This window comes from Sorex fumeus, unplaced genomic scaffold (genome assembly GCF_029834395.1).
Source record: "Sorex fumeus unplaced genomic scaffold, SorFum_2.1 ptg000081l, whole genome shotgun sequence".
Classification (NCBI taxonomy): domain Eukaryota; kingdom Metazoa; phylum Chordata; class Mammalia; order Eulipotyphla; family Soricidae; genus Sorex; species Sorex fumeus.
In genome coordinates this window covers 13,037,988-13,056,781 of record NW_026606138.1, presented here as the reverse complement: position 1 = coordinate 13,056,781, position 18,794 = coordinate 13,037,988, and the positions used below count along the sequence as shown (strand labels likewise).

The 18,794-nt window shown below is 42.8% G+C and overlaps 1 protein-coding gene across 6 annotated transcripts in view; it reads right to left on the bottom strand.

Moving 5' to 3' along the window:
* Nucleotides 1–14,336, bottom strand: part of ICE2 (interactor of little elongation complex ELL subunit 2) — a 54,053-nt gene extending 39,717 nt beyond the window's left edge. For 3 of the 6 annotated variants that reach the window (XM_056130820.1, XM_056130819.1, XM_056130821.1), the window contains exons 1-4: nt 14,236–14,336; nt 13,661–13,779; nt 11,737–11,841; nt 370–631 (exon numbers count right to left, since the gene is read on the bottom strand). In XM_056130820.1, coding sequence (XP_055986795.1) covers nt 370–631; nt 11,737–11,841; nt 13,661–13,701 — 408 coding nt within the window. In that variant the 5' untranslated portion in view covers nt 13,702–13,779; nt 14,236–14,336. Of the gene's footprint in view, nt 1–369; nt 632–10,048; nt 10,118–11,736; nt 11,842–13,660; nt 13,780–14,235 lie in introns of those variants that run through there. The other 3 variants (XM_056130822.1, XM_056130823.1, XM_056130824.1) reach the window with 3 other exon arrangements.
* Nucleotides 14,337–18,794: the final 4,458 nt, after the last annotated feature.

Genomic DNA, 18,794 nt, shown 5'->3' with positions numbered 1-18,794 from the left:
GCAAATAAAAACCTTAGAAACAGATTTTGATCTAGGCTTTATTTTAAATAATTTATCTCAAACATATATACGAAGAATTTGCAAAAACAGATACTCAGCACGGCACTATTTATATAATCAAGAATCTGGAACCTGAAGTAACAAACAAATAAGTAGAACTGATTCAGTAGTTACACAGAGTTCTAGTTTCAGCACTTAAACTGGAGTGAAACTGTAGAAGCAACAAAAGAATTAAACCATGACCGCATCATCAATTAAATTCCTTATTTTTCATTTTTGTTAGTATGATTACACCTTAAAACATAAAAGCAAATTAAAATATTTCCTGACTTTGTATTTTTTACTAAAACTGAAGAACAGTATACATACCAAGAACTGCATGTAATCATTTTTATTTATTCCAGCAGCTTTGGAATTTGTAGGAATTTTTGCATACTTAACCAACAAGTCCACATAAGCCCTCTGCTCCCTCTGTGAGAAATGAGAGAAACGAGGGTAAGGGACTCGTGGTTTGGGAAGAAGTACCATTCCAACTGTGGTTTTAACTTTTTTCTTTGCTTGAGTTGCTGAACTAACTGCCGGCTCATTTTCTACAGAACTTGCTGAGGCATTCAAATTTTCTCCTATACGTCTGGAAAAAAAAAATACAATTTACAAATATACGCTTTTCACTTGAAGATTACTATCATGGAACTTCATGATTTTCAATCACCAGGGAGAATACAGTGTGATTAAAACAGTAAATTTGGGATTATTTAACTCTGGCACCTGCATTTTAATGGCTAGCCATTTGGTGCAAATTAAGTATTCTGTAGGGTAGCAGCCCTTTACAAGCTCACCTTCCTGTAACTGATGGAGAGGATGAGGCATATCCTTAGACAGGTTGTTTAGTTTAGAAGCTTATCCTCTTTATTGAAGAGGGGTAAAACACTCTTGCCAATTATACAGAGAGGTACAGTACTTATATTTTATTAGAATACAGGTTGTTTTAATGCTTCTTCAGTAAAATACCAGGTAATAGGGTGAACAGAGGCCACGAAGTAGGTTATAATTAGGTCACAAAGTTGGAGTTAACAAATTCACTGAGATTCTAACTATTCAGTTTCCTCTGCTTTAATTATCTCAAAATTTTAAAGAAAAAATTTCAACACTGTGTACCATATTTTCTGGAAGCAACAGTAGTATTAGAAAAGTTGCATGATCCTCTATTACTTATGTACATGGCTGAGTGTATGGCATTATCTGCAAGGGACACAATCTCTATAAGGGACAAAAGCACAATCTTGGCATACTGATAATGAAATGGACTTGAAGACAGAGTAGTGGTGAGTAGCCAGCCAACCTGTTTTCGTATTTGTTCATGAAATGATTTTAAAAAATCATCTCAGAGGTCAGAGCAGCAGTTCAATGGGTAAGATGCTGGCTTGCACACAGTCTACTCAGGTTTGAATACCGGGCATCCCAAATGGTCCTCCAAGCCCCACCAGGTGTGATCCTTGAGAACAGAGCCAGGAAGAGTAAGCTCTTAGCACTGCTAGATTTGGCCCAAGAATCAAAAAATAAAATTTAGAAGTCATCTTATCATCTCAATTAATGTACAGGAATAGAGCAAATAGATGCTCAGATCCACATGGTGCTGAGTGTTGAGCTGCGTTTCTGGTCTTATGATGCCCATACCCTGCCCCTTCTCCTGTTATTTATGTGCTCTGACCTATGTCTTTAACACAGTTTAAGATACTGTACACTCATAGGTCTCCACTACTCTGATTTCACCATTATAATTATTCCCTGTAACTTGGTTACAAATTTAACAAGGAATAAGACAGGAAACAAAGGAGAAAGAGAACATCTGGGGATTCACTCTGCACTCCTCCATCCACTGATGTTCAGTGGGTGACCATGTGCTAGGGAGGAGATACACCTAGATGAGGCAGAGTATAGGACACAGTCACTTCACTAACCGTACAATCAAATAGTAAAAGGGAAAGTAGGTACATATATAAACACAGGTGACCAGTAAACCTCAGGACTCTACAGTGACCAACGAGGCCAGGGAGAAAGGGGACAAGAAATATTCAGAGCAGTGATTACTAGTCCTATAGTACTGATGGTCTCAGTACATTTTAGAAGCCTGTGGGAGAATCTGGGTTTTCACCAAAGAGAGCAAATCAAAGGCATCTAAACATGAGAAATAGTAGATAACCTGTAAAGTGGTCAGTACCTGCACAACTTTCAATGATCCCTTCAAGCTTCCTCTAAGATACAAATACAAATCCTCTTTCTCTATGATTAGTTTAGATAGCTTGTTTTACTTTTCTTCAGTCCACCCTTATTTCTTTTCTGTTTATCTGGTATCTCACTAGTACAGTAGTCTGTATGTGGTTACTGGCTTCAAACTTTAATACAAACTAGTAAAGGAGGTATCTTCTTTCTAATAAATACCTGAATGAAAAGCTGGCGGGTCCCACCCTATAAGATTCACAGTCAACACACTAGATCTGTGTCTGGACAAAGGGTAAGTTAAGCTCTACTCAAAGGTAAAGGCCCCTCCCGTTGATCATCGATTTGCTCGAGCGGGCCCAGTAACGTCTCCATTGGAGACTTTGTTGTTACTGTGTCTGGCATATCGAATACTCTCGGTAGCTTGCCGGGCTCTCCGAGAGGGGCGGAGGAATCGAACTCGGGTCGGCCATAGTTGGCCGCTTGTAAGGCGAACGCCCTACCCGCTGTGCTATCGCTCCAGCCCAAGCTCTACTCAAAACTACCACCAATTTGTTTAGAGGTATTTTTATGATACTCAAGAAGGTAAATACTCAGTAATGGTTGAATGAGTTAGGGGCCCCTAAATAAAACTCAATATTGAGACTGGTCACTTAGAACTAAACTACAGATGAAAAGCCAATCAAAGAACTGGGTAAGTGGAAAACGAATTTTGGAAGTTAAAATAAGGATACTCTTTTTGGCTCTGAATACAGAGTAAAAAAAGATGTACATAGCTACTAAAGTTTCTTCAGTAACTGTATAAAAATAAGCATATTTTAGGTGAACAAAATGAATATTAACTGCTGATCTTGGAAGAAATGTATTACAGCAAATTGATTTCTTACTAGAAAATGTCTTGAGAGCTATTCAAGCCTCACAGTATTGTGTCCTCAACTCCTAACAATACAGCTTCACAGCTGTCTCTCTGAATATGAGAACTTGTCTGTCCTTGTGGCACAAACTGGCAAATTTAATTAAGTTGCTGCAGCAACAAGATGCTGACTCAGATATGCCAGAGTAGGGATGTCAAGAAATGCGAGCGGTTTAAATTGGCTATATTCAGCAAAGAATGAAATGGCAGCACTTCAAGATCATTTCCATGTGCAGCGCTGTCAAAGTCTTCATCAGGCTGCAAGCCAAAAGCATCTGACAGGGCTTCTCTACCCACACTTAGAGCATTATATTTTATTTCACTTGATGGTTTGAAGCCCCCCTCTCCCTCATTTTGTCAACTACTCTGTCTCCTTTTTCATTTAAAGTTTCTATAAAAAAGAAGGAGAGGAGAAGGCAGAATTCAAACTTTTTGTTTCCTAAACTCTTAAGTCTACAGGTCTGAGCAGTTTAAGCAGTAGTGGGGAACAGGCCTTCTGGTCTCATCAACCACCTACCTACACCTTCTTGGAAATCAATTTATGCTTTTATGTCAAACACATTGATTTTTTTTCCCTATTTGAATCTGCCTTCCTCCCTGTTAACATAAAACTCAATTATAAATACACAAACTTTAAAAACAAAAAAGGCAGAGTATTTCCCTTTGGAAGAGGGGAGAAGGGTTAAATAAAAACCTCATATTGTTGATAGCAGCATTAGTTAGAGGTCAGTATTTTCTTATATCTTTTCTTCCTTTTTTGGGTCACACTGAGCAATGCTCAGGAGTTACTCCTAGCAGTGCTCAGAAACATATTGAAAGCCAGGATAATCAAATCTGGGTTGGTTACATGTGAGGCAAGCGTTCTACCCACTGTTCTATCTCTCCAGCTCCAGGAGAAGTCAAAACTTTTTCAAAACATTAGAGAGCACAAAATTCATAATTATGAACAGACACCAAAGAGACAGCACAGGGATTAAGGCATCTGGTCGACCCCCTCTGGCGCAGAGGCCCTGAGCACGGAGCAGTGTGTTGATGATCCCTGAACTGCCTATGGGCGGCTCCACATTCTCAGTGACTCCACATTCTCACTGAAGGACTCTCCAAGTTGACCCAGGGTTCCCGGGAGAGGCCAGGCCTCCTAAGCGCTGCTCAAAGTTCAACCCCCTTTCCCAATGTTATTCTGCTCTGAAAAAATTAAAGTTAACATAAAACTCAGTAAAATACATTTTCTCCAAAACAATACATGTTTATTAAGACCCATCACAATAGAAATGACACTCATTCTCTGATTCAAGTAAACCAGGCAATTCATTAGATAAGTGAAATTAATTTTAAAGGAACTAATTATCTCCAGGGAGTAATAGAAGTTGAACAAAACAAAAAACAGCCTTAAAAAAATATCCATAAATGCATATTTACAAAGAACTATTGTCTCTACCTACAGCAGTCCATTATTAATAAAGATGCTTTGCACCCAAGCTCTGAGGCACTAAAAGCTTATGGTCACAAAATCAAAAATCCCAGGCATCCCACGTGTGCCCAGCTCAATCCTGCAATTCCTAGAGCCAAACTACAGTCAGGTGTATGTGTCCCCGCAATCCCCTCTCCTCCCTATGCCCACCTTGCCAGCATCACAACTAAAAGTGTCTGAGTATAAAGGCCATTAAAGTAAGAGCCCTGGCCAGCATCTGAGTACTGCCACTGATGGAGCACAGACCGAGGTGAGTACCAAGAGAGCAAGCAACAAATTGACGTGTGGCTTCAGGGAACACCAGGATTGAGACTCGCAAGACAGTGGAGAGACAATGGTGAGACAGCCAGGTGTGCGTGCACAACCTGCTAGGAGCAACAGTGCTGGGAAAGGGGAGAGAAGGAATATCAAAAAAGACTGGACGGTAAAGAAGGAAGGTGCTTTGCCTTGCAAAGCAATGTGGAAGACCTGGGTTTAATCCTTGCATCACATACAGACTCCAAGCACTGCCACGTATAATTCCTGGGCACAAAGTCAGGAATAAGCCCTGAGCAGCACCTGGTATGTCAAAAATTTATTTTTCCTTCCAAAAAAGTTTCTTCTAGGACTAATAGCAGGAAGGTACTTGCCTTGAACAACCCTGGTCTAGTCCCCAGCACCCAGCACCTGAGCCTCACCAGAGGGATCTCTGAGAGCAGAGCCAGGAGTAAGCCCTGAACACCACCAGGTGTAGCACCAAACCAGTTTCTTCTGAAATTGCCTATTTAAGACTTATTTTTTATTGAATCACCATGAGATAGTTAAAAAGCTGTTCATGGCTGGGTTTGAGTCATACAGTATTCCAAGACTCATTCCTCCACTGGGGTACATTTCCCACCACCAACGCCCCGTTTCCTTACTCCCAGCCTCTCCCAGAACCCCCACCCCCAATCCCTATCAGGCATTATGGTTTGTTGCACAGATAACTGAGAGGTTATCATGTTTGTTCCTTTACTTATTTTCAGCACGCAGTTCTTATCCAGAGTGATCATTTCCAACTATCTTTGTCATAGTGTTCCCTTTCCATCCCAACTGCTTTCTCCCCCAGCACCTGAGGCAGGCTTCCAATTGTGGAACAATCCTCCTGGCCCTTGTTTCTACTGTTCTTGGATATTAGTCTCAATAATGTTGCTTTTTATATCCTACAAATGAGTCTGATCATTTTGTAGGATATAATTTGCTACATATATAAATCCGCTACAAGCGAATTTCATTAACTTCATTTTTCTTAACAGCTGCACAGTATTCCATTGTGTAGATGTACCATAGTTTCTTTAGCCAGTCATCTGTTCTCCAGCACTCGGGTTGTTTCCAGAACCTGGCCATTACACATAGTGCTGCAATGAACAGAGAAGTGCAGATAGCATTTCTGCTTGTTTTTGTCCCCTGGGGTATGTTCCCAGAAGGGGTACTGCTGGGTCATATGGAAGCTCAATTTCTAGCTTTTTGTGGAATACCCATAGTTTTCCAAAAAGCTGGACCAGTTGGCATTCCCACCACCAACAAAGAGGAGTCTCTTTCTCCTGTATCCACACCAGCACTGGTTGCTCTTGTCTTTTTGATGTGTGCCAGTTTCTGTGCTGTAAGATACTTCGTTTTGATTTGCATCACCCTGATGATTAGTGATGTAGGGCTTTTTTTTTTTTCATGCGTCTTTTAGCCATTTGTATTTCTTCTTTAAGGGAGTTTCTGTCCATTTCTTCTCCCCATTTTTTGATGGGGTTGAATTTTTTTTTCTTGTAAAGTTCAACCAGTATCTTATATATCTTGGATATTAACCCTTTATCAGGTGGGTATTACATAATTTTTCCCAATTTGTGGGTTGTCTTTTCCTTTGAATCTTGGTCACTGATTCTTTTGAGATTCAGAAACTTCTTGGTTTAATATAGTCCCATTTGTTTATCTTTGCTTTCACTTGCTTGGTCAGTAGTGTTTCATTCTTGAAGATTACTTTAGTTTTGGCATCATGAATGGTTTTGCCTACATTTTCTTCCATGTATCTTAAGGATTCAGGTTTGATATTGAGGTCTTTAATACATTTTGGTTTGACTTTTGTGCCTGGAGTTAAAACATAGGTCTGAGTTCATTTTTTTGCATGTAGCTACTCAGTTTTTCCAGCACCACTTGTTGAAGAGGCTTTCCTTGCTCCACCTCATATTTCTTGCTACTTTATCAAATTAATATTTGATATATCTGAGGGTCAGTGTATAAATATTCAACTCTATTCCACTGATTTCTGGGTCTCTGTCTTTATTCTATTACCATACTGTTTTGATTACTAAGCTTTGTAGCAGAGTTTGAAGTTGGGGAAGGTGATGTCTCCCATCTTCTTTTTTCCAAGCATTGCTTTAGCTATTCATGGGGGTTTATTGTTCCATATGAATTTTAAGAGCATTTGATGTATTTCTTTGAAAAATATCACGGGTATCCTTAGAGAGACAGCACTGAATCTGTATAATGCCTTGAGTACTGCATTTTGACAATGTTAATACTCCCAATCCATAAAAAGGGGATGTGTTTCTATTTCCTCATGCCCTCTTATTTCTTAAACTAGTATTTTATAGTTTTCTTTGTATAGGTCCTTCACCTCTAGTTAAGATTAATCTGAGGACTTGATTTTCTGCAGCACAATTGTGAACTGGATTGTTTTTCTAACATCTCTTTCTTCTCTTTCATTATTTGTTTATAGGAAAGTCATGGACTTTTGAGTACTGTAACCTGCTACTATACTAGACAATTCTATGCTTTTTTTTTTGTAGATTCTTTAGGATTTTCTAAGTATAGTATCATGTCATCTGCAAATAGTTTGACTTCTTCCTTTCCTATCTGGATGCCCTTGATATCTATTTCTTGCCTAACTGCTATAGTACATATAACTTCCAGGCTGGAGCAATAGCACAGCTGGTAGGGTGTTTGCCTTGCATACGGCCCACACGAGTTCAATTCCTCCGCCTCTCTTGGAGAGCCCGGCAAGCTACAGAGAGTATGTCGCCCACACGGCAAAGCCTGGCAAGCTACCCATGACGTATTCAATGCGCCAAACATAGTAACAATAAGTCTCACGATGGAGACGTTACTGGGCCAGGTCAAGCAAATCGATGAACAACGTGAGGGCAGTGCAGTGCTACTATATTGAATAGGGTGGCAAGAGTGGACAACCTTAAAACACTTATTTTTGAAATTGTCTCTAATACAACTTTTATTTGCTTTTGTGTGAAGTTATATACTCACTAACAGGAATTAGTTCAGACGAGCCTCATGCATGAATGAACTGGCAGAGGAACGTTCCCAGGTGTGCGGGACCCGGGGTGTAGATCTCCAAGCCTGCTCAGATTGGGACTGGGGCCTCCTCCAACCAGATCCCACATCTTCCAGTATGTAGGCGTTACACCCACCAACTGCCCCCAGTGCCGTGTAATCCCATCAATGGCCAAGACCCAGAGACTATAAAACCCTGCTCCCAGAAGAGAACAGCAGAGTCTCCTGCCTCCTCACCTGGCTGTCCTCACTGGGGCCCCTTGGAAGAGGGTGGATTGAGTTTCCCTCCCTACCCCGAGCAGAGCCCCAGCAGCTGAAGACCTCTGGTTCCAGCCACAGCCACGCTTAAGACCACTCTTCACACATTTGGATGAGCCTCACGCATGAAGGAACTGGCAGAGGAACCCAGGTGTGCAGGACCTGGGGTGTAGATCTCCAAGCCTGCTCGGATTGGTACTGGGGCCTCCTCCACCTAGATGCCCCATCTTCCAGTATGTAGGCATTACACCCACCAATTGTCCCCGGCGCCATGTAATCCCATCAACGGCCAAGAGACTATAAAACCAGAAGACTATAAAACCCAGCTCCCGGAAGCATCTTATTATCTAGTTCTTACTCTGGAGAACCTGGCACAAAAGTATCCTGCCCACACGGCAGAGTTTGGCAAACTCCCCGTGGCGTATTCAATATGCCAAAAACCAGTAACAATGATGGGTCTCATTCTCCTGACCCTGAAAGAGCCGCGAATGTGGCACTTTTTAAAATGTCAGGGCTGGACGAAGGAGACGTTACTGGGGCCTGCTCAAGGCAATCAATGAACAACAGGATGACAGTGATAGAGTGAACTGGAATCAACAAATATTTTATATGACAATGGGCTGGAGTGATAGCACAGCATGTAGGGAGTTTGCCTGGTACTCGACCAGCCCGGGTTCAATTCCTCTATCCCTCTCTGAGAGTCTGGCAAGCTACCAAGAATATCCTGCCCGCACGGCAGAGCCTGGAAAGCTCCCCGTGGCATATTCGATATGCCAAAAACAGTAACAAGTCTCACAATGGAGACATTACTGGTGCCTGCTCAAGCAAATCGATGAACGGGAAGTGCTACAATGCAGTTCTGGAAGTACAGTGCATACATTGCTTAACTGCATTTCAATCAACATAAGATTATATAAACTGCAGTCTTCTTAACATGCTAACCCACACCACCCCACAGTCTTAAGTGAGTTCTCCTGTATCCTCGAGGTAGTGCCTGTCTCAGGTGAGGAGGTGGAAAACCACTAGTCTATCTTACTTAGTTCACAGCAAGTTTCAAATTATGGCCCACTGGTGCCAGACATAGAAAAGTTGAAAACCACAGCTATGTGGTATTCAAAGATGAAATCGCCGTACCAAGCATATCTCAGAACATACTTACATTCTTAAACAGTGTTTGACTATATCTATCAAAGTTAGCAATATACATGTCCTTCAGTTTTAAGAATATGTCCAATTTATACCAGCCACACTCCTATGCTAATAGTAAAAAAATAGAAACAATTTAAGGTAGTACAATGGAGTCCATTTAAAATACGTATTTCACAATAGAATACTATACAGTTATAATGAGGCCACCTTATATGCATTAGCAACAAAAGGTGACCAAGGTATGTTTGGAATTGGGGAAGGGCACATACAGCAGAATGCCATGTAGGCCTTCTCACCAAGCAATCAGAGGGGTATAATAATGTATGCGCAGATTTCAATATGCATACGAAATCAAGGTTGCATCCAAAGACATGGAAATATCCAAAGACACAGAGATTCGGATCCAAAAACCTGAGTTGAGAGAGTAAATGTATTTTAAAAAGCTGTCCCAGGATTTAATGAGCCCGTATGGAAAGCCTGAAGGAGAAACTGGCAGAAGAGCCTGAGAAATACCCTAGAACCAGAAATCTAGGTCATTGAGTGAATGTCAAGCCAAAAGCTCATAAAGGACCCTGGGGAGCAGCTAAGACTGGCATGGGAGGAGGCCATGGTGATGTGCAGTGAGACCAAGTGCAGTAGGAAAGGTTTTTTAATGCTCTTGAAAAATTCATTCTGTAGTTTTTCGGATTAGAAATTTTAATGTAAGTATTGATTAATCAGGAAGGACTTAATATTATCACCTCATTGTCCTCTACAGGTCTTAGAGATTTCTGGTCTCTTCTTTCCTCTGAGCAAGCACATACAAATAGCTGAAGAGCGACAAAATAAGAGAGTAAGAAAAGAGAAAAACAAGATATTGAAATAAGAGAAAAAAGCAACTTGGTAAAAGCAAACTTTCTGCCTCTGAAAATAGAGTTGAGGCTATCTAGGAGGCAAGAGGAAGGGGCCTCCAGATAGCTGTGAAGGGACATTAACATTCTTATGGAGATGTACCCCTGAACCATACAAACATTCACATCTTTATAAAACAACATCACTTCAACTAAAATAATGGGATTAAGAGGGAGCATACTTAAATCTTTAAATACTGACCAAAAAAACAGAGATACAATTGATTTGGGGATACTGATGAACAGAGGGGAGAGAGGGGAGAGAGTCAGGAAATAGGGCCCTTTTCACAAACAGTGGTGGAAAAAGTTCCCTGAGAAGAGTTCCTGATACCTTAAATGCAGTGCATTTATACTTCTAATAAGCCTAATCGCATGGTTTCTAGAGTCATCCAGAACAGAGTAGAAACAGCGAATCATAGAGAAAAAGAAGATCTACGGGCAGCTTGTATGAATGGTAGCACTGCACTGCACTGCACTGTAGCAATAGCACTGTCCTCCCGTTGTTCATTGATCTGCCCGAGTAACGCCTCACAACAAACTGTGAGACTTTCTGTTACTCTTTTTGGCACATTGAATATGTCACAGGGAGCTTGCCAGGCTTTGCTGTGTGGGCGAGATACTCTCGGTACCTCGCCGGGCTCTCCGAGATGGGCAGAGGACTCAAACCCGGGTCAGCTGCATACAAGGCAAACACCCTACCCGCTGTGCTATTGCTCCAGCCCCATATGAATGGTAAGGAGGGAAACACTACTACAAGGCACTTCTATAACCTCTGGTTGTTGGGTAATATCTATTAAAATATGAAACAAAAAATACATACATCTAACCAAACAGTTCAATCTCTTTATCTCATAAAATTACAGAAAGCTCATCAGTATATTTTTTTACAATTAAAAAAAAAAGTTACACAGTCTGTAATGTAGGACAAGCTAATTTTAATGTATTTCAGGGGCTGAGGATGTGGCTCAGTGGTATAGGAAATGCCTTGCCATCTATGTGGCCCTGAGTTTGATGGCATCAATACTTCTTTTTTGGTTGAGTGACTCACTTTTACATGTGACCTGTTCAGCAGTTCTTCAGCAGCCCAGGCCATCCTGAGGATGCTGTGTCAATTGGTTCAGGGCTAACCCAGCAGTGCTAGGGGTCATGGGCTGTACCTGGGGCAGGCAGACTAGGCAGGCAGAGTTCTGTTCATCCCCAGAATAGCTAAATTAATTTTTGAAGTTTATCTATACAGTGGAGTAGTAAGCAACTAGTAAGAAGATTAAACTATATGCAGGGGCATAAAAAGAGACAAGATAATGTTTTAAATAAAAGGAAAATGCAAAATTTTACTGTATTACAGTGTGCCCTCATTTTGATTTTTATATATATGTCCATATGTGGAGAAAGGTGAGTAGACATATAACAAAGAATAGCTGTCTAAGTACTGGGTTCTTCTATTTTCTGATTTTTACATTTTCATAATCTGTGCAGCAAATGTAAAACTTCAGTTCTCAAAAAGAAATCAAATATAAAAATAACCAAACAGACATTACCTGTTAGATAAAATATACAGTTCTTTTAAACTTGGAGCCATGGAATGATCTTTATAATTTTCTCGAGAGAAAAATGTCTGAAGGCCATTTTTGGGGGCAATATCCCTGTGAAAACAAAATAATCCACTTGCATTTGAAAATCAAAATTCCATGTTACGTTAAGCACCATAATTTTTAACTACAGCTGTAATCTGTAACTACATTCCTTCTACACCCCACTTCCCCTCTGAATAGTTCTCATTTCATGAATTAGATGTCTGAGTTTAAATGTTTTACTTTTTTAACAGCTCTTTGCTTAGGCCCATTTTGTTAATTCCCCAGGTCCACAACCAAACTGGCATTTCCCTTTAGTATCCAATTATATGTCAGAGATACCAGAAAACAAACTGAAGTACAAAACGGGGTCACTCAGGGGCAGAGTTCACCTCTAATTCTGTGTCTGGTTGTTGACGGAAAATGCTTCCCATTTTTGTTCCGTGGGACAAGTCAGAAGCCACCACTACAAAGACTGAGCATCCTATTTCCATTAACTTGGCAAAGGTGTGTGCCTTAGCTAAAACCACTTCACAGGTCAGCTATAATTTTCTGTAACATCATAATTAACTTTGAGGCTAGGTGAACATTTTCCATATAGTAAGCATCCAATAAACACTAAATTAAAGAAATTAAACCTTTTGTACACTGAGATCCATTAACCTGAGGACAAAGATTAGCATAATTTGGTAGGAAGCTAGTTCCAATACTGTGCAATTCTAAACCACATTTGGCTCCATATGTCAAAGACATCTTAACAGCAAAAGGGAATTAGAGATAGTAGTTCTCGCCTTGCCCACAGTGGACCCAGATTCAATCCCCAGCACTGCATCAGGTATCCTGAGCACCTCCAGGAGTAATCCCTGAGCACAGAGTCAGGAGTAAGTGCTACCAAAACAAAAAGAGTATGTGAACACATTCTTAAGTCCAATAGCATAAATGTGCACTTGTTAATACTTACAATAATCAAGTTAACATTTTTGTGGGGGGAGGTTCAGCAAACCCAGCTGTGTTCAGAGGACCGTATGGGGTGCTGGAATCTAACCGGGGTTCACCATCTGCAAATCATGCACTCAAATCTCGGTACTATCTGCCTCAAATGCTAATTTTTGCCTGGCCATTGCCCAAATGGCAAATCCTAGCAAATTTGTTTCATACTCATTTCTTACGTGAAATCTACGTTTAAGGCAGAAAAGCTAAAATCTGGTTATCTTCGTACCCACCAGTATAGTTTCTTACTACTTGACATGTTGCTGTTTGTATCTATGACATCGCATTACCTTTTAGCACTTCATACCAAAGACATGGGCACGAAGCATTGACTCAAAGGAGTATTGTTTGCAATGAGCAAATTTTTCTTTGAATCGGGCAGTTTTAACAGAATTTGTATTCTCTTGTACTCTTGGCTAGCAATAAGTAGACTATTCAGTAAAGTGGGTGTTGAACTGATCTAAGTCACCGCATTTAAAGGACTCCTCTATTTGTGAAGCTTTCCTACACCTCTAAAACTGCCTTGCCCCTTTATTAACGTACATACAACCGGTAACGGTTGCAAAAAAGCTTAGGGCCTTTTAAACCACATGCTGCAGGCAGGAGTCAGGTTCTTGGGGCACTAGAAAATCCCAGCAGCTCTCAAGCAGCCCGTGAAGTACACATGGAATTGCACGGGGGTAACTTGGAGGGCTGAGCTGTCAGGCACTTGAGTCACGTGGCGTCAGTTCTAACTCCACAGGGCTGGGGTCAGGAGCGTGGAAACGGGGAGCTACATGCCAGAGAAGCTCTACGGCTAAATAACCCTTCCCGGGGCCCACGCCTCTCCGGGGTCCGGCCAGCAGCAGGGGGCTCGACGGCCCCGACGGGAGTCACACGAAGGGAAACGCCGCGAACTCACCAGTTCAGCCTTGGCTCCCCCATGGTCACCGTGGGGCTCATGCTCCTACATTTAGGGCCACTCTAGCGGGCAACTCTGCGCGGGCTCCAGGGAGGCCGAACTTCCGCGGAATCCACGCGCTTAAGAGGGGCGGAGGTGGGGGGGGGGGGAGAGGGAAGCAGAGGCGTCAGGGGCGGGCGAGGGTGCGGGCCGGGACCCCGCCGCGGACGGACGCGCGCGCCGGGAGGGCTCAGACCCGGGGCCGGACACCCGCGCGCAGCCCGGTCCGTGTCGGGCGTCAGAAGGCCCCGGCGGCGGCGGCGGCGGCGGCGGCGGCGCCAGCGCACGTGGCCCCAGCGCCCGGGTCCCAGCCAGCCGCGCCCCGCGACGGCGAGGCGGGGGTGGGAGGGGCAGCGCGGGGCCCCGGGGTGCGTGGGGGGGGGGGGGGCGTCCGTCCGGGCCCGCGGCGCGCCGGGGTCTCAGGCCGCGGCGGGGCGAGAGAGAGAAGGGCTGGCGGGGAAGCGCCCCGTTCGCCGCCGCCCGCCCTCACGAGCGTCCCGGCGGCGTCCCGCTCCCCAGCGGCCTTTTCCGCCCACCTCGTCGTCCGCGGCGGCTCCGGCCCAGGCCGCAGGGGCGGCGGCGGCGCCGCGCACGCTCCGCCCCACTCCTCACTGCCGCGCGCGCCCGCGCGCGACCCCCGGACACGGCCCCTTTAAAGCGCCGCCGCGCGCCGCGGCACGGCGTGATGACGTCAAGGGGCGGGCCCGGAGCGCGCGGCCGGTCGCCCCGCCCCCCGCCGCGGGCCGTGCGGGGGCGGAAGTGGAGACCCGGGGAGGGAGGCGGCTGCAGCGCTGGCCCTTCTGCCTAGCTCGCCGCGGGGGTGGGGGGACGAGGAGAGAGCTGGACGCACGCGTGGAGCGGGGCCGGTTGGCCTGCGCCAGCCTCTCCAGGCTCCTGCGCCTGAGGCCTCGGCCTCGGGTGGGCACTCAGGGCCAGGCTGCGTCGCAGTGACTGAGCGAACGCCAGCTGCCTGTGCCGCTAGGGCCCGCGAGCACGCTCAGGACCCAGAGGCGGTCCACGGGTGTCCTGTAGCCTTCGATTGCTGGGATTGCCAGAGAGCAGGAAATTTCAGCTCCAAGTAGGAAGTGATGAACCACAGACGAAGATAGATGGTGTGAGGTCAAGAGAGGGAGGCCAGAATGCAACTTGGAATAAAGATTTGTCCTCTTTAATTAAAAATTTGACCTCTTTAAATAAAAATTTGCCATTTGCACATTGACTCTTGGCACTTCGACTTTTTTTGAAGAATTTGAAGTACGTGGATAATGGGGAATAAATTACGTTGGAGACCAGCACAGGCCAAGGAGCTGAACATAACTATCCTTGCACGCAGAGAAGCTTGTATGCTGGCAGGAAAGCATAAATTATTCTACAAAAATTAGACGTCTGTGTTTTTTAAATGGCCTTCAAATACTGAACCTTCGGGGGCTTTATTTTGCCTGGAATGCAAGCTCTAGGGACACTAGTAGAACAAAGAAGTTTGGAAGAGTAGTTTGGATCAGGGCCCACCAAAACAAAAACCAACTCTATAAACCTGAGAAGGATTTGGTTTTATCACCTGAGAGATGAAATGCCTAGGGGAGAGTTTACAAGCAGAGGAATGACGGAATCACAGCTACTATGTGTCAGGAAACCCTTTATGGCAATGGATTGAATGAGTTGTAGGCAAGAGACTGGTGAGGAGACAGTGAATGCATTTAGCACTGCAGATGCCTGCAGCATTTTTTTTAGTAATGTTAATGGTCTGTGCTAGGACATTAAAGTAGTGGAGATGTGTTATGTGTCCAGTACTGTTCCAAAGCATGCAGTCCTGAAGAGTCGGGTATTCTGCCCGATTCTCAATGACTCCTTCACAACTGTTTGTGCAAGCTGTCAGGCTGATTTTGCTCATGGCTGTATGTTACAGTGAATCTTCACACATACTTTATGTTTAAAGCTGGAGCGATAGCACAGTGGTAGTGCATTTGCCTTGCGCAGCCAGCCCAGCTGAGCCGGGTTCAATTCCTCCGCCCCTCAGAAAGCCCGGCAAGCTACTGAGAGTATCTCGCCCCCACGGCAGAGCCTGGCAAGCTCCCCGTGATGTATTCAATATGCCAAACACAGTAACAACAAGTCTCAAAATGGAGATGTTACTGGGCCCACTCGAGCAAATCGATGAACAACGGGAGGATAGTGTATACTTTATGTTGAAGATTATCACCAAGTAGCATAATCTGGTGTATCTTGGTACCTGTGGTTGTAAGATAACACACAGAATCAGAAATTTCAGAGCCAGAAAAACTGAAAATTATGAATTAAACCCGCTTGCTTTCCTGATTAAATGAAGACCCTGATTGTTAAGTGACTTTTCCAACATTACATGATCATTAATAAAGTCTGTATCATGTTTCATGTCATTTGACATAATGTTCCTTTTATGTATTTTTATGTGTCAAGATTTAGACTTAACATAATCCAGCCATTTCATTTCTGGGTATTTATCTGAAGAACAGATCTTCACTGCAATATTATTCATAATAGCTAAGTACCCATAGAAGTATTCAAGGACAGTAGAAACAAGGGCCAGGAGGACTTGCCCATGGTTGGTAGGTTGCCACAAGCGGGCAGGGGAGGGCAATTAGCATAGAGAGGACTGATGACAGTGATAACTGGAAATGTTCACTCTGGACAGAAATGAGTGATGAAAGGATGTAACGGGGTGTATAAACCTGATAACCTTTTTGTTCATGTATTGTAAGCCTTTATGTCTAAAAGGGAGAAAAAGAAGAGAGGGGAGGAAGGGAGGGAGAGAGAGAGAGAGAGAGAGAGAGAGAGAGAGAGAGAGAAAGTGCCTGCCATAGAGGCAGGCTAGGCTGAGAGTGTTGGCGGGAGGGAAACTGAGGACATTAGTGGTGGGAAATGTACACTGGTAAAGGGACAAGCGGCCACGCAACATCTTATTATCTTATTCTTACTTTGGACAACCTGGCAGGCTAACGAATGTAACCTGCTCACACGGCAGAGTCTGGCAAATTCCCCGTGGTATACCCAATATGCCAAATACCAGTAACAATGATGGGTCTCATTCTCCTAATCCTGAAAGAGCCTTGACTATGGCACTTTTTAAAATCTCTGGGCTAGGAGAAGGAGACTTTACTGCGGCCTGCTCGAGGCACAACAGGATGATCGTGAAAGGGACAAGTGTTGGAACATTGTATGACTGAAACCTGATCCTGAAAAACTTTTTAACTATCTCACAGGAAGAAGGAGAAGGTGGAGGAAGAGGAAAAGTATAAGTATAAAAGTATAGAGAAAGATGAAATCTTGCCAAGGACTTTCTTTTCCTTACCAAAAGGAAAAACCTGAATGGAACTTGTAGAGTTATAGAAAGACCAATAGCCTGTGATTTCATTCATTTGTGGATAGAAAAGTTAAGTAAATGATCTATCAAGTAAAGCAAAAACAAACTCTTAAAGGAAAGAAAATAGTTTGGAGATTATGAGAGTTTAAAGCACCCTTTTCTCCAGGCTACCTCTCTCCACACCCATCTGCTGCACCCCCTCTTCCTATCTGAATCCTCAAACACTGATCAGCTTTTTCTGCTGTAGAGTTGTTTTTTCATGCCACCTCCTATACATGAAATCACACAATGTGTAATTGTCTACATCTGGACTCCTATTCTCAGCAGAATATTTTTAAGGATTAGCCATGCTATAGTAAGAATTAGTATGGTTTCTGTTGTTGTTGTTGCTGCTACCTCTGAGTAGTAACTTTTGTATGGATATGCTCAATTATGTTTTTCCATCCAATAGTTAATGGGCATAAGATGACTTCCGTTTTTGGACTCATGTGTAAAATGGCTATGAATATCCATGTGAAATTTGTGTTTTCATTTGCTCTTGGGAATGTACCATGAGTGGAATTGTTGGTTCATATGATAAGTTTATGTTTAACCTTTTAAGAAACTGTCAGAATCTTTCTTTCTCTTCTTTTCTTCTTCTTTTTTTTTGTTTGGGGTCAGATCCAGCTGTGCTCAGAGGTCACTCCTGCTGGGACTCTGGATTCCCTATGTGATTCCAAGGATTGTATAGGGTCAGCCATGTGCAAGGCAAGAGCTTTATCTGTTGTACAGGCCTAAAACTGTCAAAATCTTTTTTCAAGTGATTGAACCACTTTATTCTGTGGATTTGAAAGTAGGATACATATTTCCCACTTTTGCTAAAGAAGCACACTCAGAAATTGAATTAAGAAACTGCCTGGCTTTGTTTTGAAAAACTAAAATTATAAATGGTATGCATTCATTTCATTTTCAAATTTCACCAAAACCAAAACAACTCTTCAAACTACAAGCACTGAGCTAAGTGATCATATTGGTTATTTGATGTGTAGTTCTTTTAGTGGACAAAATTGAAGAAATATGCAAATTTTTAAATTTTTATTACCACAGGGTCATTTTCCCACCTTAAGATTTTGTTTATTTTCTTGGTTGGAGTTGAACTTGGCCTTGGAGCATTTATAGTTTGGTAACTACTTTATTCAGGGATTTGTTTCATGAATTTGCAACAATCCATGTTGTCCTTTCAAAAGGAGAATTCAGAAATGATCTCCAGCAAAGAAATTTCAATATAGTAACTGATTCAGAAATATTTGGGAGAAATATTTTTGCCCAGAGCAGTTTTTTTAAACCAGGTTTTCAGCAATAAATGGTACTTCAAACAGGGAGGAAATGATCATTAATCCCCAAAATCAGCACAATATTCTGGCTGTACCAGAACAGAAACTCTGAAGTGTTTGAATTTTTCTATTCAGAATACTTTTTTAAACTTTATTTCTGTTGTGTTATGTAAAATATGCCCCCGGGGATTTTTTTTAAAAAAAGACAAAGAAATGACAATTTATCTGAATATCAGACTTCTCTCTGAAATTCTTCCCTATGTACGTGGAGAGAGAAGCTGATAATAACAGAACACTGCCAAGTAAGACAGTGAAACAAACACTTTTTTAGCTTGAGAATCTGGTCTGTTTAAATTTTGCTTAATGGATAAAAACATACTGGTAAAGGAGGAAAAATGAGCCTTATTAGAAGATTACTATCAGAATTGATTTGGGTGAGGTT